Source organism: Lissotriton helveticus, chromosome 3_1 (assembly GCF_964261635.1).
Source record: "Lissotriton helveticus chromosome 3_1, aLisHel1.1, whole genome shotgun sequence".
In the NCBI taxonomy this organism is placed as follows: domain Eukaryota; kingdom Metazoa; phylum Chordata; class Amphibia; order Caudata; family Salamandridae; genus Lissotriton; species Lissotriton helveticus.
This window is the reverse complement of record NC_136061.1, coordinates 1,502,546,823-1,502,570,368: the sequence shown is the minus strand read 5'-3', so window position 1 is coordinate 1,502,570,368 and position 23,546 is coordinate 1,502,546,823. Positions and strand designations below refer to the sequence as shown.

Sequence of the window (23,546 nt, the reverse complement as noted above, 5' to 3'; positions counted from 1 at the left end):
TCGTGTGTTGGTCTATCGCATATTTGGGTGAGGTCAAGCGCTTTAAGGAAAGTTTTGAGACTATTCACCACTGCGTCTTTCTGATCGTTCCAGTGGAGATTAAAGTTACCCAGGTAGACTTGGGTGGTCTGCCGACCGGCATTGGATGTGATCGTGTCCATTAATTGTTGAGTGAATGTGAGGTTGTCACCAGGCGGGTGATAGATGAGATGTAAAGCACAATCTTGTTTGCCCTCGCTGGTGATATCGAGGCAGAGGAGTTCACAGGAAGTAAGGGAGGGGGAGGTGGCTTTAGTAACGGAGAGGTTGCTCCTAAAAATGCATGCAATTCCCCCGCCCGTCTTGCCAGGAGGCCTGTCCAGTCTAATGATGTGATAATTGGGGGGGACTAGTATGTCCATTATCGGTGTAGAGGCTTCAGTAAGCCACGTTTCAGTCAGAATGGCTAGGTCCAGATCCATTGTTGAGACGAGATCAGCGATGTCGGAGGAGTGTCTCTAGGCCGATCTGCAATTAAGTAGGATGCATTTGAGTTTGGGAGTGAGAAGGGTGGTCGAGCCTTCTAGAGAGAGGGGGACTTTTCTGAGGTTGTTAGGGACGGAACCTCTGTTGCTAAGGGTTGGGAGCCTCAGGGGATTTGTGAGAATTGTGGGTATGGGGATGTGTGTGATGGCTATGTGTTTTACCGGACCTGGGCCATAAGAGCGCAGGAGGGAGCATAAGTCGCGGTCCGACAGGGAGTTGAGGACACGACGGGGGTGGTGGGAGTTATTGCGAGCGGGGATAGTCGGCCAGCGCGGGGGTCGTTGAAGGCGAAGGTATGCGGGGAGGGTGCGTCGTTTGTTTTGTAGTGGAATGGTGGGAGGTTGACTGGGCTATGAGAAGAGAAGTTCTTTGATTGCGTGGAGGTCTTTTTTGACTAGTAGGAGATCCTCTTTGACTTGTTGGAGGGTGGATAAAGTAAAGTCCAGAGGTGTATTGGGGATGGGGTTGGTGATGAGAGCCGTTGGCGAGTGGTTGAGTAGTGAGCTGGAAAGCGAGCAGGGTACCGGGGGGGGATATGTTAGTGTTATTGGATGGTTCTACGGTGATATTAGGTGGGATGGCATTCGATGTGTGGGAGAATTTGTGGGCGAGGGGTGTGGGTGAGGTAGGGGGAATGTGGGAGGCATAGGTAGAGACGTCGGTGGGAGACTGAGCCGATGAATTGAAGAGTGTGTGAAGGCTGGAGACAACGGGGGTGGCAGGAAGGTAGTGGGGGCTGAGAATGGGAGGGGAGAGAGGGGGATGCTACGGTAAGGGAGGTGGTAAGTTCTGTGGGTCTAGTTGGGAGGGTGGAGCATGGGAGGGAGAAGGATCTGTCGCGGGGGGTGAAGGGGGGGGAGATAAGCTCCGGGCGGTGGTGTGTTCAGAGGCGTTCGTGGGGGGTGTAAGGTGGGGGGAAGGGAGCGTGGGGGTGTCGAGGATGTGGGGGTATCGGGGATGTATGGGGGGAGTGTTCTCACGTGGGGACTGAGAGTGGGGTGGAGCAAAGGGTGGCGTTTGTCGTTGTGTGTCGTTCTGGTGCGGATCTAGGTAAGAGGCGTTGTGGGTGGGAGTTGTTATGTCAAGGGAGAGAGGAATGGGAGGTGATATGAGTGGGGATCAAGGGGATAGTGTTAGAGGGGCGGCTAGTGTATGAGGGGGAGATATTTGTGAATGCGCTTGGGGAGCGTGAGGTGGTAACAGCAGGTGGGCTATTGACTAGGGTGCTGGGGGTAGAGGTGAGGTGCGTGTGGATCCGCTGCTGAGCTATGTTAGAAGGGTTGTGGCTGGGGGCTGCGACGTCAGGAGTGATAGTGCTGGAGGAGTTATGGATGGAGGTCCGCAGCTTGGAGAGGTGCTGTTTGAACTTGGGGAACAAGTTGTCTAGTAGTTCCAGGTACTTGTCTGTGGATTGGATTAGGACAATCCCGTTATTGTAGATAGTAATGGTGGTTCTGCCAGGGAAGAGTTGGGAAGGTGTGATAGAGAGAGTTAGGCCATGAGCGGTTTTCCTGGTGGTGGAGACGGTGAGTAGGGTTAGGAACGCTTTTCTCCATTGAGCTCTGCGTGAGGTGTGGAAGATGATATCAGTGTTCAGGGCTCCATTGCCCGGTGAGAAGTAGGTGTCGGCAAAGGGCGTTTCAGGGTGCGACCTCAAGAAGTTGTGTTTAAAGCGTTTAGCGGCTTTTTTGGTGAGAGTGGAAGGGTAGTTGATTCTATAGGTGTGCTTGCCGATGAGATCCATGTTAGGATGGCTGTAACGGTGGGTGTGGGAGGAAGCACGATAGTAATACACATATGCAAAGAACAACTATCAACCGTTGGTTACAAGCACAGGAGTGACAGTAGTGAGTGGCCAAAAGTAGGCAGAAAGTATAAGAGGTAGCAGTCGGTGCAATCCAGGAACAAACAGTGCGCAGGTACAGCTCACAGAATGTACAATATATGAGAGTTAGCAATCAGTTAAATGGAGCCAAATTGACACATCAGAATGTGAGAGGTAGCATCGGTGTAATCCAGGAATAGAAAGTGAATGGGTGCAGCTTACATGACTAAACGAAGTAAATGAGGTAGTAATCAGTGCATCATAGTGGTAAAGTGAGATGGAAGTAGCTTACAATACTGAACCAAATAAATGAGGTAGCGATCAGTGAATGATAGGGATAAAAGTGAGATAGGTGCAGCTTACAACATAAAATTTAAATTGTCTTTTAAAAAGAGGCTATTGTAACATACATTTTAAAATGCCGCTTGTAAGCGTGCTTGCAGAACCATTCGGATGAAGGAAAATTATTGACAATTTACAGAAAACAAAATATAAAGGCCTCTTAAGTGAAGTTACAAAGGTTTTACGTAAAGAAAGTAATTTTTTAATCTAAGTTCCTATTTAACTACTGGAAACCAGCAACTGATTGGTGGTTGGGTCGGTTATGTAGTGTTTGATCACCATACATTTTTATTGAAGGTTTCATACCTTCCCTTACACCCCCAGTCCCCTTATCAACAATAATGAATTCTGTTGCTGTACTGCTTGTTCCCGGTAAATGACGTGCCCCCTAGCAGTATTTAATTAAAAAATGTTTGCAACTTAGTTTTGCTCTTTCACCTTTTCCAGTTCATGATAAATTTATATTTACATACAAGACTCAAGAAAGTAGTACACAGACTGCTTTCTCGATTATAGAGATGTCACTGTTCTTTAAATTGTTAATATATCAGGAAATTATTAATCAACATTTCTTTACATGTGGATTCCTTGCTTGCAAAGTAAGGTTGTAGGAAAGTGCCCCTTTTTGTCATTGTCACCCCCACTTTTTGCCACTGATGTTTTTTGACTGATGTGCACTGGGTCCCTGCTAACCAGGCGCCAGTGCCAGTGCTCCTTCCCTAAAATTGTGTCCTAATTGGCACACACTGTGACACCTCTGTAAGCCCCTATTAAGTGGTACCCCTGGTACCTAGGGCAAGGGTATGAACGAGGGTTCATAAGGGCTGCAGCATGTATTTTTCCACTCAACAGGACTGCATGTCCCGGTGCAAACTCACTGTGTGCCATGCCAAAGTCTCTGCAAGTAATATATGTAAGTCACCCTTACAGCGGGCCTTGTAGCCCTAAGGCAGGTGGCATTCTAGTACATGTGAGGGCATATCTGCATGAGCAGATGTGCCCCTTGTTGAATAGTGACCCTTTTTGAATAGTGCCCCTTTTTGACATGGTCAACCCTAGTCTTTGCCTGGTAATTGATGCACTTTTGACAGAAGAGCACTGGGTTCCTGCTATCCAGGTCCCCAGTGCTAGATCTCTTCCCTAAACTTGTACAATTGTTCCTTTAATTGGTAATACCTTTAGCACCCCTGAAAGTCACTTGTAAATGGTACCCCATGTACCTAGTGCATGGGGACTAAAGAGGGTCCCTGAGGGATGCAGCATGTGTTGTGCCACCCTTAGGGACCCATCACCACACTCATGCAATCTGCCATTGAAGGCTGCGTGGCATGGTGCAGACAAAGGCGAAGACATGACGGGGCTAAACTACTCTGTGTCAAGCCTGCAGACACTGCATGCAATATATGTAGTTCACCACTACAGTAGGCCTTACAGCCTTAAGGCAGGGTGCATTATGTTACATGTGAGGACGTATCTGCATGAGCAGATATGCCGCTGTGGTGTCCTAGTCAATTCCTGGACATTGCTAGCGAACAGAGAATCGATTGAGAAGCCATCTTGAGCATATCTTCTGGCACTGGTGATTACGAGTGCCCCAGCTCCATGATGGCTTCACTGAAAGCAAGGACGATTGATATCAAATATCTTGTACTAATAAACCCACATTTATTCCAAGGATGGATTTATTAATACATGCACCCATTGGGTACCTTAGAGGTGCCCCCTGAAAACCTACCAAACTAGTGTGCTGGCTAACTGGTGTAGTCCAGCCTGCCACCCCAGACAAGTTTCTGGCCCCATGTAGGTTAGAGCCCCTGCTCTCTGTGGACAGAAACAATGCCTTCTCCGGCTGGGGGTGTTGTCACCTCCGCCAAGCAGGATGGCTTAATAGTCAGCAAATCAAGGCAGGAGGCTTTAAAGGCCTCTGCTGCCTTTGATATGTCCCCAGACTGGGGAAATGCCACCCCCTGTCCGGTCCATTTGACACAAGGACAGGCAGGAAAATTATCTAGTCAGGAGGTGTGTTCCCCATCAGGCTAGCTAGTTCCACCGCAAGGTGGGCTACCTGATTTGAACACGAAAACTACAATTCCACCATCTTAGTTTTTGATGGGATTATTTTACTGGGCCAGGCTTATGCCCACTACCTACAGGAGGTGGTCCTATAGGGGGTGTAGTCACCCTAAAGGTGAGTTGCCCATTGGCTACCACCTGTTCCGCCCCTTAACACCCCTAAATTGAGTATTTAGGTGGTACCCCTGTTGCCAGAAACTCCGATTCTGATTGACTGACTGACTTAAAAAGCGCTCTTATGCCGAGGCGTCTTGGCGCTGAGTAAATATGATGCAGACAACAACAGCTCTTAAGGCCTTGAGAAAAGCCAGGTTTTTATCATTTTTCTAAAAGCGACCCTATTGGATTCTAACCTGATTGTCACGGGGAGGGAGTTCCATAAAATGGACGCTTGGTAGGAGAAACTGGTTACTCCCCAGTTAACTCTTTTTGTTCTAGGGACACAAACCAATCCAGTATTGGCTGACCTGAGAAAGCGTTTGGGCTGGTATACTGAGAACAAAGTTTGAATATCCCCAACCCCTCCTCCATAAATAGCCTTATGCAGTTGGCATAGGGCTTTAAAGTTCACTCTCTGATGGACTGGGAGCCAGTGTAATTTCTTGATCACTGCAGATGTAGGGTGATATTTGGGTAAGCCAAGTAAAACCTGAGCCGCTGCATTCTGGACCGATTAAAGTTTTTTGGTCTGTCCCTTACCAACTCCTAGGGACCCTGAAGAAGAGGCCAAAGAAGAGCTGCAAAAATGAGAACAGAAGACTTGCTGTGGACTTCGTGGCACCAAGCCCTGCCTGCCTGCCTGCGCCAGTCTCTAGAATTGTAAAGAAACTGACTCACAATGCAGCTGCCTTTCTACCAATAACCCTGGTAGACTACCAGCCCTTCACAAATTGCCAGCCATCTCCCTTGGAGTAGAGGAGCTACTCACCTGCAGTCCACAGGCACCAAAACAGCAGAGTCCAGTTTACCAAGAAGCTGCTTCTCGGTGATATCCACACAGCAGCCGTCCGGGAAAAGGTCACTATGCTCGAAGGCCAGATATAAAATAAAATAAACAAATACCAAGACCCAAGATGCTAAGACCCACCGGAGCCGCACAGCACCAATAACTGGGGTACCGGATTACTTGGGGCAACCAAAACCTGTTTGAGTCCAATCCGGACTCCCAACAACACAGAGCCCAAGCAGCCATCAAGTGATGTCAGCACCACAGAGACCCACTTGCACAATTGCCCAGCTGTCCTGATTTTATGCATTGTCAGCTGGCGAAATCGTCAACCGCAAGGTTCTACAATGCACCAGCCCAGCAGACATAACCCCTGTGCACCCGAGCCCCCCGGCACAGGTTTGTGAGAATTGACTGTGCTGCTTTGCCTCCAGGACCCTTTTGAACTGAGCCCTCCATCGGGAGCTCCCGGACTTGTCCCCAAGTCCCTCTCCAGACTGTTTTTATGTGCTCCCCTCCCCCCTTCGGTGTAGCTCGTAAGGCCACCAACCCGACCAGGACCTCTGTACCCGCATGCCCCAGGGCAGGAAACCCTAACTGCTGGTAGTACTTTGGACGTTAGTCCCCTACCACCTTAAGTCCTAAAGGAGTCCTCGGAAACCTACTGCACCGTATGTCTTTTGGTCCCATAGGAAAGCATTACTCGCAATGATGCATTTATGTCAACATCTTTTTTTATTAAGTCTCAGGTTGAGACACACAAAAGAAAAGGGTCACATTGACACAGCGATAAGCCTACAACCCTCATGGGGCCGGCCGCGTAAAAGAACTCAGGGTACAATCGCTGCGTGAATCAATATCTTCAAGCACATGTGCCGAACTGCACATTAAGATCAAACAAGGTCCCATTAAGTCGCTCCAGAAGGGGGCCCAAAAGCGCCGTCCAGTATACTCCAGTGATACCCCGCCTTGTATATCGTCCCGCAAAGCGGGCAGGCACAAACACATCAAACTGAAACAAATAACCGGCCCAAGGGGCCCAACATTCAACCAGAGGCCTAGTAGAAGGCAGTCAAAAGAGCAGAGCAGAAGTTAGAGGGAACAGAGAGGAAGAGCAAAGGGAGAACAGAGAAAGCTTGGGGGGGGACAGCCCCGGCCACAAGGGCGTTACAGGTTGCGAGGGGTAAAGGGGAGCACCGCATCTTTCACCAATTGCAATGCTCGCAGCGCTGGGGGCATATTCCTAGCATATTCGCTCTTGCAAAGATAAGCCACAAGTGGCTGCCAGACCTTTTCAAAGCGGGTCGTGCGGGACTGTAGCCTAGCCGAGAGCAGCTCCATAGTGATGACTTGCCACAGTCTGCCGAACCACACGGCTAGGGGGGTGCCTCCACCTTCTTCCAATACAGAGCGATAAGCTGTCTGGCGGCACCCAACATTTGCATCGCTACGGTCCAGTCACTGTGGGTGAGGGCCAGCAAGTCAACAGGTTTGAGTCCCAACAGTATTGTGCTAGCAGCATCAGGCAGAGGAAATCCCAGCACCCCTCGTATGTGGCTCAGCACCTCCTTCCAAAAGATAGCGATCACAGGGCAGGTCCACCAGATGTGCATGAAGTCACCAGGCACATGATGGCATCTCCAGCATCCGGGCGGGACAGAGGGGAACATCCTGTGTAGGCGATGGGGCGTATAATACCACTGCGTCATTATTTTATACGCGTTTTCTTGTTGCGGCACACTGCGATACACCCTAGGAACATCCCTCCATAGGCGGGTCCACTGCGCCAGGTCAATATCAGCACCTAGAGTCTCCTGCCAATGTCGCTGATATGTGTGAGCAGGGGGGGCAAGAGGATGTTGCAGAATCTGATAAATTTTTGATATAAGGCCCTTCGTGCCCGTACCAGAGCGGGCCAGCCGCTCGAACGGGGTGAAGGCCCGAGTGGCCCCAGGGTATATCGCGTCAGACAGGGCCCAGTGACGCAACTGCAGGAACTGCAATTCAGCCTCTGGGGGAAGACGGAACTCCTCTCGACAGTGGGCAAAGGACTTCATGGAGCTTCCGTCAAAGAGATCCGTAAGGACTTTGCAATCCTCACGTGTCCACCTGCGAAAAGCGGGGGTGTGGTTAGCCGGCGGGAACCATGGATTATCCTCTATGGGGGTGTGCGGCGAGGGGAAAGTCGTCAAGCCTTTCCGCACCGCTATCCTGTCCCACACGTCCAGGACCGTTCTCGTGGGGATCGCCAAGTAAGCACTAGGGGACCGTCCCGCCCTATGGGTCCAAGCGAGGTTCCAGATCGTACGACCTGTGACCGCCCGGTCAAGGTGCAGCCACCCCTTCTCGCTCTCCCTAATACCCCACTCAATTACAAACCGCAAGTGAGCGGCCCAATAATAGTCCACAAGATTCGGGCATCCCAGCCCTCCACGATCCCGCGGGGCCATAAGGAGTGTCTGAGAGAAGCGGGGTCTCTTGCCCCCCCAGATGAATTTAGTACAGTCCCTTTGCAAGACTCTAATCTTCGGCAGAGGGATGGGCGTAGGAAGGCATTGGAACAGGTAGAGTATTTTAGGCAATATAGACATTTTGACCGCGTTCAACCTGCCCAGCCAAGAGGGGATAAGAGGCTTCCACCGCTGTAGATCAGCGAGAACAGACTTGCGACACTCCGCCCAATTGAGCGCCGACCAGCCCTCCAAAGAGGGAGTCAGGGAGAGGCCGAGGTATCGGATATGTTGGTCCGTCCATCGGTAGGGGCACAGCACTTCCAGGGGAGGGACATCGGCCGGGGGGATCGTGAGGTTAAGCACCCACGACTTATCGTGGTTAATTTTCAAGCCAGAGGCGCTTTCGAAGGAGCAGAGCACCTCATGAAGCGCCGGCAGGGATTGTCGCGGTTCCGTTAGCGTGAGAATGAGGTCGTCCGCATACAACGCCACCTTATGATTTTGCCCTCCCATCTGTACGCCGCAAATGTCCGGGTTGCACCTGATCAGGTCCGCCAACGGTTCAATCGCCAGGGCGAACAGCAATGGCGACAGAGGGCAGCCCTGCCTTGTCCCTCTGCCAATGGCGAACGGTTCCGTCAACCTCCCATTCACCCTGACCCTTGCCCTCGGTGCCACGTAAGGCGCCATGATCCTGGCAATCATCCGCGGGCCGAGCCCCATCCGGCAAAGGACCGCTTGGAGAAACCCCCAATCCACGCGATCAAACGCTTTCTCAGCGTCTAGCGACAGGAGGCACGCCGGAATGTGCCAGTGGTGCACTTTCCCTACCAAATGTGCCAGTCTCCGCACATTGTCTGCCCCTTGACGGCCCCGAATGAAGCCCACCTGGTCAGGGTCAACGAGGTCCGGCATGTGGGAATCGAGTCTCTTAGCCAGCATCTTCGTGTAAATTTTGAAATCAGTATTAAGTAGCGCAATCGGGCGGTATGACGAGCAAAGCGCCGGATCCTTCCCAGGTTTAGGGACTAGAGCTATTTCTGCCATACCCATGTCCGGCGAGGGACCCTGACCGCCATCGAAGGAGGCGAAGAGTCTGAGGAGATATGGACCTAGCTGTTCCCCGAAAAGGCGGTAAAAGGAAAGCGGTAAGCCGTCCGGGCCTGGTGTCTTCCCCAAGTTCAGATCTTTAATGGCCTCAGACACCTCGGCAAGCGAAAGTGGCTCTTCTAACCTCTCCGCCGCGTCGGGGTGCAAGCGCGTCCCGCCATAGTGCTCCAGAATCTCCTCCGGCAGGGTAGCGCCAGTCGGAGCCGCCGTGTATAAGGAGGCGTAATAGTCTCGGAACGCCTTCATTTTAGCCTCCATCGCCGTTGCCCGAGACCCGTCCGGTAGTACCACATTCGCTATGTGGGATCTGGCCGCCTTAACCCTCAGTCGTCTCGCCAAGAGCTTCCCTATCTTGTCCCCGCCATCAAAATGCATACGCTTTAGCGCCAAAAGGGATTTCTCCGCCCGATTCGCCCGCAGCATGCGCAATTGCCCTCGCAGGTTCGCTAGACGCCTTCGCGTCTTCAGAGTGGAAGCCTCTTGATTCTGTGCCTCCGCCCCCCGCAAGTCCGCCACCAGTCCTTCCTCCACTACTCTCCGTTCACGCGCTCTCGCAATCTCAAGGGAAGTGATGTGACCCCGGATTGTAGCCTTGAAGGCGTCCCACACCACCGGGAACGGCGTTTCCGGTAGGTCATTGAACTCAAAGTAGGAGGTGATGGCCGTGCGGATGTCGTCAACCGACGCTGCATCTCTGAGTAGGTATGGGGGCAAATGCCATTTCCGTTCCCTAGGGGGACCACTCCGCAGATCTCGGAGGAGTAACTCCACATGCGCATGGTCCGAGATGGAGATGTCGGACATTTCCACATCCATCACATCACAAATCAAGTCGTGCGATATGAATGATCGATGCGGGAATAGGAGCGGTGAGCACTAGAGTAAAAAGAGTAATCTCGTTTGTCGGGGAAGAAGTAGCGCCATGCGTCGAAGAGACCTAAGTCGCCTATCTGTCCGCGCAGTGCCGAGGACATCGCCCCTGCCCCATGAAAGGAGCCTGTACTCCGGTCCAAGGTAGGGCACCACACCAGATTAAAGTCACCCCCCAGAATAATCGAGGGCCCACCTCGAAGGACATGGGTGCGCAAAAGATCCCGAAGGAAGCGATCCTGTGCCAGGTTGGGCGCATACACGTTGCACAGCGTAAGACGGCGGGAGCCCACCTCGACCGAGACCTTAAGGAAGCGACCGTCACCACCCCGGTAGAGCTTGTCAGAACCCCGCCTGATGCCAGCTTTGCACAAAACTGCTACCCCAGCTGTTTTCGTATCTGCTGTAGCCCAGAATTGGAGGGGGTATCTAGGGTGCGCCATACGCTTTGTATCTGCCCGGAGAAGGTGGGTCTCTTGTATGAAAATGATGTCCGGGTCATGACGCAGGAAGTAATGCCAGAGCTGTTGGCGCTTGTTAGGTGAATTAAGGCCTTTAACATTGAGTGATAAAATCTTAAGGGGTCTGGCCATGTCACTCGCCATCTTGGGGGTCCCTAAGGTAAGTACGCAAAGCTTCGCACAGCAGAGCACCCATCAGTTCAGAGCCCCACCCAGAGGGCCCGCCCCCGCTCCCCGCATTATCCCCCGTCTCCAGCCCCCCACAGCAGACAGAGAAAGGAAGGAAAGACAGAAAAAAGAGGAAAAGGAAGGTCAGAGGAGAAAGCCAAACATTCAGCAGTCTGGAGGACGGACGGCCTAGGCCGTAAAAACAGGGCCAACTGGGCCAAAGTACACTATCTCCAGAGTAGGGCATCCTACACCCACAGGTTCGAATGTCCATCGGGATGTCACTCCCCAGGAGACAGTCTCGGTGGGACATGACCGGCCGGGAACACCAGAAGGCAAGGAGCCCCCACCAACCTAGGCCCAGCACAAGGAGATCAGGAGTCCAAGCACCTTTCCTCCCGCCCCACAACCATCCCCGCCCTCCGGAGGGGTAGAAGAGAACAGTACCTCAAGGCCAGTGACATCCATGTGCTGTCCATCTCACGATGTGGAGGACCGTCCTGCAGGGGAGCGGGCAGCACGGTCGATCTCAGTCTCTTCCAGCGCTCTAATGTGGGCGATGACCTCCTGCCTGGCTTGGCTCGTCGTTGGCACGTCAACAGGCGTCGCACGCTGTCTCCTCGGCACCGTGGTCCAGTCTGGGGTGAGCGGCGTCCTCTTGCTCGGAGGGTGTCGTGAGGGGCTCCCCGGGGGAGAGCCTGCAATGTTGAGGAGACGCGCCGCCTCATCGTAGGACCGCAAGGATTTACGCTTACCCTCCCATTGAAAGATAAGTGCAAAGGGGTGTCCCCATTGGTACGAAATGTTCAGGGACCGCAATTTCTCCGTCACTGGGCGGAAAGCGCGTCGCCGCTTCAGGGTGTTGGGTGCCAAATCTTGGAAGATCTGGATCTTGTGGCCCTTATATTGCAGGTCCGGCTTGTCCCGAGCACGTTTCCAAATCTCCTCCTTTTCCACAAAGAAATGCACCCGCGTGATAATGTCCGGGAGAAGTCCCGATCTCCCCGCAGGCGCCGCCACACGATGAGCACGGTCCAGTGTGGGAGGCGATACATCTTCGTCGCCCCGCACCTCGTGGAGGAGTTGCGCCACAAAGTCCATCACGTCCTCCCCTTCTTCTCCGAGCGGCACGCCGCGGATGCGGAGGTTGTTCCGCCTGCCCCGATTCTCCAAGTCCTCCTGTTTGATTTGGAGTTCAATGTTCTGTTGTTCCAGGGCCGCTAAGCGCTGCCATAGATGTTCCTGGTCCTCGGTGCGCGTGTCCGCAGTCCTCTCCAGGCTGTCCACACGGTCCCCCAGTTCCGTGACTTCTTTCCGAAGCTCCGTGACACATGAGTGGACCTCCGACCTCAGGGATCCTATCTCCGTCTTAAGTTCGGTCATGAAGGCGGCCATGAACGCTTGTGTGACCGGGGGGGGAATCCGCCATCTCCGCAGGTGGGCCACCACTGGCCGCCGGAGTTCCTCCTTTGCCCCACATGGCTGTTACAGGGTTCCCCTTGGGGGCCGGTGCCGGTTCCGCCTTGCTGTTCCTGTTGGTGCGCGTCATTCTCCGCGCGGACCACAGGGTGTCCCCTAGCCTGCGTCAGGGCCCGTGCCCGGCGTAGGGTGCCCGAGAAAAAGCACAAAGCACCAAGGGGGGCGGTGGGGGGCACTGGCGCAAAGTCACAGCGCACCGGAAGGGTCCTGGCCTCGCAACGGCCCACCCCTCAGCAGCGAGCAGCCAGCACACACCCCACGTAGCAGATCAGGCAGTCCGGGGATCCCTAGGCCTCAGCGCCGCCACTCACCATGCGCTGCCAGTCAGGGAGATAAGCAGGTCCAACGGGGCCACTAGTCCCTCAGGGGTATCAGCATCAGGGAGTGCCCCACACCATCGCTCCAGGCCAGCACTCACCCCCAAGGAAGAGCCGTTATGAAAACTCGCAGCTTCGCCGGTTCTCCGTCGGCTGGCGCCGTCCGCTCTCGAAAGTGCCCCGGGGGCACTGTCCGTCTCAGCCCTCCGCTCTGGCCGCTCTCACCGCTGTTCACCGCGGCTCCGCAGGGCCGGCTTCTCGGAGCAACCCGCTGGTGGAGGGAGGTCAGCAGCGCCTCCGATCCTCGCTGAGGCCAGAGGTCGGGTCTCGCCGCCTCACAGCCCCACACTGCAGCGCGGGAAACAGGATGCGCAGGATCAAGAAGCTGCACAGGGGCCCCCTACCAGGCACTTCGCCACACCGCTGCCCCAGGTAAGGGCGTCTCAAGGCTGTCTTGCGGGGAGGGCGGGGGTCGATCTGGCCAGCGGCCGCCGGCAGCTCCAGGGTCCGACAGGGTCCGCCGTACACCGCCTCCTCCGCGGCCGCAAGATGGCGGACGGACCGGGCGGCCCCTCACACTGCAAGCCGGCTGTGCGTTCTCGCCGGGGCTCAGACGGGGCACGGAGGTCCCGCACACAAAACACGCTACACAGGTGGGCAGTGGTCCCAGGGAGGTGTGCGGCGGGTCCAGACTCCCGAATCACGCACAAATAGCCAATGATGGGCCCAACGGCGGTGGGAGCTCCGCAGCAACGCGTCTGCTCACATCGCTGGTCAAGCCACGCCCCCGCAATGATGCATTTAAATGATCTTTATTTACCTGTGAAATTCGATGTTTTAAAACGTTCTTTCTTGCTTATGAAATTCTTGGTATCAAAATTTATTTAAAAATAAGTTATTTTTCTAAATTGATCTTGGATTTATTCTTGGCGTGCTTGCCTCATTTATTGCCTCCGAGTACAGCAAATGCTTAGCACTACCCTCTTATAAGCCTAAACTGCTCAGCCACACTACCACAAAAGAGAGAATTTAGTGTTATCATTTTTGCCTCTATAAAACAGTAAGGGTTGCCTGGACTCTCTACGCAGTGTACCTCATTTTGGTGCACTATATAGAGAGCCTGGTTCCTATAGGGGGTGCAGTGGCCCCATGGGTAAGAAGCCCATTGGCTACTATCCTCCACTCCCCTTAACACCCCTAAATTCAGTATTTAGGCGACTCCCTGATACCAGGACTTCAGATTCGGATGGACACAAAAAGAGTGGACAAAGAAGATAGTTGACCCGAAATCTGGGGAGCACGACTGACTTAGCCTCATCACTACAGCCTACCTGCTGTACTCGACCCTCGCGGACCAACCGACTCGTCCTGTCACCAGGAACACAGATTTGCCTGACTAAAGGACAGAGAAGAATGCAGGAACAGTGGACTTGGCGCCCACCCGTGCCTGCTTGCGCCTGTCTTGACATTTGCAAAGACCTGACTCATCCTGCATCTGTGCATCCTTCAAAAGCAGACAGCTGCCAGCACTTCGCCAGCCAGCCAGCATCTTCCTTGAAGTGGAGTAGCAACTTGCCTGCAGGCACTGACTGCACAGCCCTGTTCACCGATCTGCTGACCAACGGGTCCACCCACGCAGCAGCAGCCATGGAGGCGGTCACAGAGTGTCCCGGAGGCCAGCCAAGTCAACCCATCCAGTCTTCGAGACGTTGATCCACTCCGGAGGCTCTCTGCATCGATACATGGGTTACCAGAGCCTATTGAAAGCACCAAGCCTTCTTAGTGTTCAGTCCGAACACCACTGCCACAAAAACCGATCTGCACACTGAGGGACTCCAACAGAGGTCAGCTCCACAGCAGAAGTGGTCTTTCTGTGTTGCTTCTTCCTCTACTGCAGTTGCACCTAAAACTGTGAGTGCCTTAAACACTCTGACCCGCTGGACAAAACACCTATGCACCAGAGCCCCCCTAGGCAGAGTCTGTAGGAAACTGGGCTATTGTTGTAGTTGACCCCCCACTTTTAGCCCCCTCTTTACCTGTTAGATGCTGATTGTTGACTCTGTTCTAGTGCACTGAGGCCTGCCAAACAGACCTCAGTGCCAGTGCTCCTTCCCTAAAACAAGGTGAAGTCTAATTGTTCTACAGTTGGCTAAGGACTTTAGTACCCCTGTACGTCCCTAGTAAATGGTGCCCCTAGGACATGGGTGTTAAAGAGGATCCCTAAAGGCTGCATCATATATTATGCCATCCTAAGAGACCCACATACAAATTCCACATGAACTGCATAACATGGTGCAAACCATGAGTGAAAACATGACTTGATAGACTCCTGCATGTCATGCCAAAGTCCTCATCTAATATATGTAAGTCAGCCCTACAGCAGACCTTTGAGCCCATGGCGGGTGCATTATATTTTATGTGATGACATATCTGCACGGGCAGATATGCCTCTGTGATGTCTTATTCTATTACTAGATATTGCAAGTGAGCAGGGAACTTGCAAAAAGGAAGGGGTGGAACCAGGAGCTGTTATTTAAACAGGTCCTGCACATGGCTCCTAGAGAACTTTGTTGCGAGATGGTATGCAGTTCCTTAAGTGAGAGTGGAAAGGGGAAGACAGGTCTTTTTTCATGATGCCCTCACACACCCCGAGAGGTGTCATGTTCCATCGGGCTTTGCTCCTTGTCAGCTCTTTGCCGGATATATTTTTGAAGATCTACTAGGGCCCCACGTCAGGCCCCCATAAACCTAGGAGCCTGACTATTAGTTGTGCACTTCACCATTACATAGGCCCTGAAGAAGTGCCACTTGACTCTTTAGGAGCAATTAGGCACGAAACATGTCAACCTTGTACACAGTGACAGCCCGCTAGGAACATTATATCCTCATAGGGCTTCCTTCCTTTTTAACTAGGCTGGATCTACCTACACCATTAAAATTGTTTAGGAAAAGGACTGATGCAGACTTATTTAAAATTTCACCTCACCTGCACCACACTTCCCATGCCCACCCTCCTGAATGCACCCCACGGCTTCTTCAAAAAGATCTTTGGCAAAGAGCCCTGTTTACGGTGAGCCCGTCTGGCATTGCAGCGCCGGCCCGACGAGGAGCAAAGCCCAATGATGAAGCATGACACCTCTTGGGGTGTGTGAGGGCATCATGAAGAAAGACCTGTCTTCCCCATTCCCCTCTCACTTAAGGAACTGCATACCCTCTCGCAACACAAGTGAGCAGGGAAGCCATCTTAAACTATGTGCTGGGACTGGTCAAAACGTGTTACCCAGCTACATAATGGCTTTTCTGAAACCTGTGGTGTTTGGTATCAAACACCCCATATTAATAAACCCACACTGATTGCAGTGATGGATTTATTTATGCATGCACCCGGAGGGTACCATAGAGGTACCACCTAAAACCTACCAGCCCTCTAGCGGGCTTGTTGACTGGACCTGTCCAGCCTGCCACCACAGACAAGTTTCTGACACCCTAGGAGGTGAGCACCCCACTCCTAAGGCCTCTGCCACCTTTGATATGCACCCATGGCTACCCCAGATGGGCAAAATGCTATCTCTTGCCCTGGGCCCATCTGGTGCCAGGCCATTTGGGAAAATTAGCTATGCAGGAGGTGTATTGCACTGCCAGGCAGGACACACCTCTAGGGTGGCCTGCTTGAAGTGAACATGAAGTTAGGGATTCCACCATCCTGTGTGTGGTAGAACTAGAAATTCTATGATAGGATGATGCCCACTCCCCAAAGGAAGTAATCATCTAGGGGATGTAGTGACCCAGGGGTAAATAGCTCATTGGCTACTACCCTTCACTTCCCTTAACACTCCTAAATTCAGTATTTCTGGGACCCCCTGATACAAGGACTTCAAATTTTGATGGACACAAAATAAGTGGACAAAGGACAGCTTTCCCGAGAACCGAGTAGCACAACTGACTTGACACCAACCCTGAAAGCTACACTTTACCTTCTTGGAGCAACCAAATTGTCCTGCTGCTGTGCAGACTCCAAGGCAACCGGAGAGCTGCCAGGGCTTTGCAAATTGCCTTGGTGTAGAGGAGCCACTCCCCTGCAGCTGCAGGCACCAAAGAAGCAAGACCCTGTTTACTGACCTAACGCTCACCCGGTCTATCAAAGCAGGAGCAGCCCAGGAGCAAGTATCACTGCTCCTACAGGTGTGGGGACGCCAGGACCTCCGCAACACCAATACCTGGGGCACTGGACCCCTTGCAGCAACCAAGGCTTGTGGTGTTCAGTCTGGACACCAACACTGAGGAAAAACGACCGGCACATCGAGTGACTTCATGAATACTGAGACCCACATTGTGATTGGCCCAGCTGTCCTTTTTGCCCCTCTTCAGCAGAAACCAAGACCAGGAGGGAGCCCCTGACCGCCACCACCTGATGCTTCAAAGTACCTCTGCACACGTGCTCCACATCCCGAGCCCGAAGAAGGCGAGGTCCCCAAGACCCTCTAAGGCTAGCCCACTCTTGGGTTTTCCAAGACCGGACTTTCAGTTGCCGCCTGCTGCAGGCCCCCCTCCAACCACAATAGCCTCCACACCAACCCAGAAGCCAAAATGACACCTCTGCAACCGAGCCCCATAGCCCCAGGAGAAGTGGACCAAAGCTGTCCCTGCATGCCTGAGCATCCAAAGGGTCGAGCCCCCCTGTGTTTTTCCCTTGTCTTGTCCCCCAGTCCCAGCCTGGAGCCTCTTTCTGACCGGACCTTTCCCAATGGAAGTGAACGGGATGCCTATGCTGTGACACACGTTGGCACCTGGGCGCCCCAGAGGCTCCAGTGGTGTCCTTTTAGTGTGGCCTTGGGCCTTGCTGTCCCGGAGAACAGTCCTGTAAGTCACTGTTAGGTGCCCGATAGCAGTGCATGTTTTTACCCCTTGCGAAAACTGCACAGCATCAAATTTTGAAAACTGTAAAATTTCATAACTCCAAAAGTACTTGCCTGATTCCGATGATCTTGGTATCTAAATTCATATAAAATGTGTCTTATTTTTATAAATTTGTGTTGGATTTCTTTATTGCGTTTGTGTCTCATTTACTGCCTTTGTCTGTGCAATAAATGCTTGGTACTACCCTCTGAAATGCCAAACTGCTCGGCCACACAGCCAGAAAAGAGAGCATTTGGGGTGTCATTTGTGCCTCTGTAATTCCTTTGGGGTTTGCCTGGACTCTTTATATTGTGGACCAAAAGAGGTACACAGTGTAAAGTGCCAGCTTCCTGCAGTCCATTAAAAACTAGCATTGGCATAGCCAATAGGTCTCGCTTTTGGGGCGTTATAAGTATTTAATTATGCTGCACAATATCCTTGGTGCAACAACATCAACTGTTGCATGGCTTAACACTTATACGGTCCCATAGGTCAGACCTATTGGCTATGCCAATGCGTGTTTTGTTACTTCAGGGGGCATCATAGATAGCAGAAGGAGGGAGGGCTAGTGTGAGTAATCCAATATGGACAACAGGAGGCAGGGTGGGAGCAAGACAACACAGACAACAGGTGGGAGCAAGACAACACGGACGGAGGGTGGGAATGAATTAGCAAACCAACATGGACTACAAGGGGAAGGGTGGGGGCAAGGCACCACGAACAACGGAAGGAGGAAGGGTGGCAATAAGGCAACATGCACAAATGGAAGGAGGGCAGGGGCAAGGCAACATGGTCAACTGGTAAGGGGGAGGGGGCAAGGCAATTTGAAAAAGTGTAGAGGAGGTGGGGAAGAAAAAATGGACTGCAGGATGGAGGGTGGGAGAACACAGCTGCGGAGAGAGGGTAGATGGGTGAGGGGACAACATAGAAAGCAGAAGTAGGGAGGGCTATTGGGAGCAAGTCAATACAGGCAACAGCAAGGAGGGTGAGAGCAAGACAACTGACAGAGGGAGGAAACTAGCAAGACAACATGGTCTGGTAAGGAGGGGGAAGGGAACATGGAGAGAGGGTGAAGGAAAGGCAACATAGATAGTGGGAGGGAGGTGGAGCAATGCAACATGGACAATGGAGAGATGGGTGGGGGATAGGGGGCTAGCTGAAATGTCTTGGACCATAAGCACGCGCACAGGACTCATGATATCACGTGAGGTAGGAGCGACTTGTCCACTCCTCCCACCCCCACCCCGCACCTGGTCAAGGGGGTCAGGTTGGATACGTGCGGGTCACTTTGCTGCTAGGAATCCGGTAAGGGGAGGCACACAAGGAATGACGTCAGTGTTTCCAGCGCACAGATTCAGTCACGCCAGGGCCCTGCCCCCTTCCTGGCCCTCAGGTGTAGACCACTCCCTCTGTCGGGCCAGCACAGCCTGGGTGTCCGTCTCAGCGTCTCTTGTTTGTGGCAGTGCCAAGGGTCTTGTTAGGGCTGTGCAGACAGCACTGTGCATGCCGCACACGAGCAGACATTAGTTATTCAAAATTGCACTCACATTAGGTGGGAAATGCACATTTCTCTTACACTGTGCTGTTCAGGGAGCGCCCCCTGCTTTGAGGCCATGGAAGAAGCAGCCAGATCCCAGTCACACACAGTTTGCTCTTCAGAAGGCTGAATACAAGCACAATGGCGCCTTTTAAAGGGCTGTCCACCCCAAACGTGGTATTCAGTATAGACAAAAAAAAGTTTGAAAGATGTTTACCACACACAGACATTGTGTGCGGTGTCTAGAACTGATCAGTGTGGCTTACAGAAATGTGTGTGGAGTACTATCTAATACTACTCAACCAGCGCCATCTAATACTGGAGAGGGGGGGTAGCGGGCAGTTTAAGAGACAGTTGAGCGAAAAGAAAAACCGATCAAAAGATGGACAGAGAAGAGTGAAGGGAAGGGAATTAGTACCCGAGAAAGGGAAGAGAAGGAAGAACATGAAATGAAGCACTGCCGGAGAGAGAGAAAAGGAGTGGAGGGAGAAACTATGCAACAAGCAGAGAGCTCGTCAGAGAAGTGAGGAGAGAACCTACTCAACAGAGAGACAAGTTTAACACACCCGTTGTGATCGTGAAGCAGTGCACACTTACTGCACGCTGAAGGGATCGCAGCAGCCGGCGTTGTACACTTACCTCCGTCTTAGAAAGCACTCTGTCTTTGTGGAGGCTTAAGACTGCGTCCGTGACTGTGTTGTCATTGGGTAGGAAACGGCTGCTTATGAAAGGTAGGCAGATGGAATAAATAAGCGATAATAACGGCATGAAAGTGAAAGCGACCACGAGACAGGCAAATGTAAACAAGCTCGAGTGGCCACGCTAATTAGAAACAGATGGCCCCTGCGCGCCGCTGCTCGCTCCCGCAAGGTAGATGCCACCACACGCACAACTGTTCGAAAAATGCAGACTGATTCCAAAAGGCCATCTCCTAGTGCAGCGCATGCGCGCTGCGCTAGGCTCGACTTAAAAATTGTGTTTCTTTGGTCCAGAGCCCTTCAGGAGCCAAGCCCTTTTTTGGTTCTGCTGGACTGATCCTCCAGTCCCCCCTTGCTGCCTTTCTTTGAAAGTACTGTTCCCTATTGACTTAAACATGTTGCACCTGAGGCTACCTCAGCTGAAAGCACATCTGCACCTGGACACCCTAGGGCAGCTAAACCTGAACTCTTGGTGCTTTCTTGGCCATAGGCCGATGCTTAGCTTAAGTCCGGAAGAAAAGTCCTGTAAGCCGTTTGCAAGTGACCCTGTGCAGTGTATGTTTCTCCTTTAGGATAACATTACAGCGTTTGAGGCTCATGCCTCAGATCTGATAGCTGTATTTCGGTGTTTCTGAAAATCGCTAACTCAAATTACTTGCCTTAGCTAGAAGATCTTGGTGTCCAAAAATATATATAAACGTGTATTTTTAGAAATTGGTGTCTGATTTCCTTGATAATGATGTGTCTCATTTATTGACTCTTCGTGTGAAACAAATGCCTAACACTCCCCTCTGATAAACCTAAGCCTGCTCAATCACACTAACACCAATAGAGCACCTTAGATTGGTAAAGCAAGCCCCTGTAAACTAGTAAGGGATACCGGGACTCTCTCCACAGTGCACCTCATTTTGGCATACTATGTAAAGAGCCAGCTTCCTGCAAAGGTAACTTGCTCTTTCATCATTTTGCCCTCTGAGGGCAATTCATGACCGCGCAAATTACTATACATAAAAGTAACAAGTTAATTTCTTTCTCTGAGCGTCTGTTGATCTAAGTGACGATTCAGATATGGTACAGGATACTTCTGGTCTGATTGCAGGATTTTAAGTCTTTCCCTGCTTTACAGCATCCTCATCTTGAAATTCCTGAGCTTCTGTATCCCTCAAATGGATACCCTTTTATTCCTTTATTAACCACATCACATTTCCTCCTTCGCCAAAGCACATCATGTATTTGAAAGGCAGGTCCTAACACAGTCCCTTCAAATTCTGATCCCCATAGAACTACAAACTCATTTTCACTTCTAGTTACCAACAATTTACTAAGCCTGGGCGGTTAACTCAGCTCCATTAGTGGAGTTTGCAGATTTTTCCGTTCTCCGCTGCATGTAGAGCAGAGTTTTTTTCCTTGCTCGTCATCGTCAAGTCCACTTCTCAGCGATATTTTCCCTTGGCCGTGCTCACCAAGGTCTAGTTGGCGAGTGTGAGTGAGGAAAATCCACCTCCTGGTGAAATTTCTGAACGCAGGTGGTCAGATTTCTCAATGCGAGTGGTCACAACCACTTGTGTTGAGAAACCTTCCGTTTGCGTTGGGAAATCTACTCGAGCAGCAGAAAGGAAGCCGCACCCTCTGGTGCCGTTCACGATGATTTTACAGCGCGGAACAAACACCTGGTGCTCAAAAGCCCCTCAAACAGCATGACCCTAACTCACTCTGCTGCTCGCAGAACTCAGCGTAGTGCGGCTGAGTTTTTTTTGTCACTTCCTGAACTTGTGAACTCTGCGAACTAATCCCATGCTTACAGTTTACGTGCAACTATTTCACTTTCTTTAATAGTCAATGCCCCAGTTTTCTGCTATTTACTCCAGGATCTCAGCGGGGTGTTTGTTGCTTTGGGGGTCAGCTTCTTGGAGTAGTATCTAGTGAATGTTTTTGAGCAGTATGTTTTTCTCTCTTTCTTAGGCTAGCGTGTGGGCCTGCAGACTTGGCACAGACTCTCTGCAAATCAGTGAGATGGAGGCAGACGGCAGTTCTGAAATAGTCAAGACAGACCACAGCAGCATAGAAGGATTGTGTCCAAGCAGTGAAAAAACTGATGTGAGTTGTGCAATGACTATTGTCCGTTCATCTATAGAAATCGACCTTCTCCTATTTCTATTTATTGGTTTAGTTCTTTACAAGCATCTCAATCGTGGTGTGTCAGGACATGAAACTGTGCTTTACCAACACAGTTTTCATACCTCACATCTTTGAACTCTCTCTCAGCACTGATGTACCCTGCACAGTTACTTTTGTGTAAAACTCACCTAACATTCCAAGATTTGACAGATTCAAATTGATGATCTGTCTTTGTCCTATGTGCTTGCTTTTGATCGTTCTTCAGAGTCCAAGGAGTGGCCCCAAGGAGAAACTTGCTGTGGAAGAAAGTCCAGAAAAGAGTGATCTCCATGATACAGTGAGTGCAAGACTTCTTTAAGCCTCATCCTATTCCTCTAGCAAGTTTGTCTTATGCCCAGTGGTAGGATGTACACAGAGCACATCTTGTGTACACATTGTTTTTAGTGAAATGATTTCCACTGCATGGCATCCGTACTTTGTGTCCTGTAACAGGTCTTGTCATAGGACACACCCATCTTGAAATTTGGGTCAGGAATTAGAATAAGCATCTGCTACAACAGGAAATAGTTGCAGATGTTTCATATATTTAAAGAGATCTGGCATTGGAAAAGTGTCCAGTCACTGTCATCAGTTTGCTACAGCAGGGTCTATAGGCTTAGATTTTCCTTTGAAAGATCTTGTGACATAACCTCCACTCTGATGTGGGTCACTGTGGTTTACTAGTAGGGTCTTTTGACAGAGATTTCATTTGTCATATTTCGAATCACAGCGCCTTCGTCCCTGTGACAGGGAAAAGTCATAAGCCTTCCCCTGAACATGATATGGTTGCAAAGTATCCCTCAAAGTGCAGGTATTCAGACTTGGTTTACTCTGCAGGATGCAATCGATCATGCAGTGGGATCCAATCAGACCTCCATCTTTCCCTACAGTAGTGTCCTATAATATTTCGGCCTGCCTGTTGTATGGATTCTCTCATTTGGTTAGGAGCTGAACGTACTGAAATTACATGGACAGGTAGTTGTAGGTAACTTGCCCTCTGTGTAGAGTTACCCCAGAGTTTTCGCCTTTTGCTACATCCCATATTTCTGCTGGCTGTAGAACTGTGCACTTTACCCTTGTTAAATAGTGATAACGTTCCTTTGCTCCCCCTCTCAACATGATGAAATTGCATACCTCGAATTGACATGTATAGCTTGCCTGTAAGTCCCTAATGTATTGTAGAAAGGGTACTCAGTGCTGTGCCTGTAACTTAAATGCCACGAGTGGACTGCAACACCCATAGTTCAATCCACTACAGTGACCGTGCAAACATGACTGCCGGCCTAGCATTTCTATTCTGGCTGTTGCAGTTTTAAACTGCCAATTTTACTGTCAGAAATAACCCATTTAGGACTTCTATCCTATAGGGCAATGTTCAAGGTATTTTAAAGAGGGAGATGTAAGAATTTGATCCCAAACATGTCCTTACTATGAAAAAGCCCCAAAACAGTTTTCACAGTATCAAGGATGACTGGTCCATAGGAAAAGAGTGGGTTACATGATTACATTTTATAATGCTAATTGTTCTGGGAATGGCTAGAAAAATCAACTTTTTAATAGTCATTAAAAATACGATTCAGTGGCAAAGCCAGTTTTTTGATAAATGTGAAGGAAAAGTTACTTTTAGAAAGTTATCTTTTCCCTGGCCAAAGCCTCTTCCGTCAAATTTGCATTTCTTCTCCCACTTCT

The 23,546-nt window shown here is 51.1% G+C and overlaps 1 protein-coding gene across 3 annotated transcripts in view; it reads left to right on the top strand.

Moving 5' to 3' along the window:
• Nucleotides 1-23,546, top strand: part of ARHGEF12 (Rho guanine nucleotide exchange factor 12) — a 926,126-nt gene that overhangs the window by 159,258 nt on the left and 743,322 nt on the right. For all 3 annotated transcript variants that reach the window (XM_078682163.1, XM_078682161.1, XM_078682160.1), the window contains 2 exons: nucleotides 21,663-21,797; nucleotides 22,084-22,155. In XM_078682163.1, coding sequence (XP_078538289.1) covers nucleotides 21,663-21,797; nucleotides 22,084-22,155 — 207 coding nt within the window. The remainder of the gene's footprint in view (nucleotides 1-21,662; nucleotides 21,798-22,083; nucleotides 22,156-23,546) is intronic.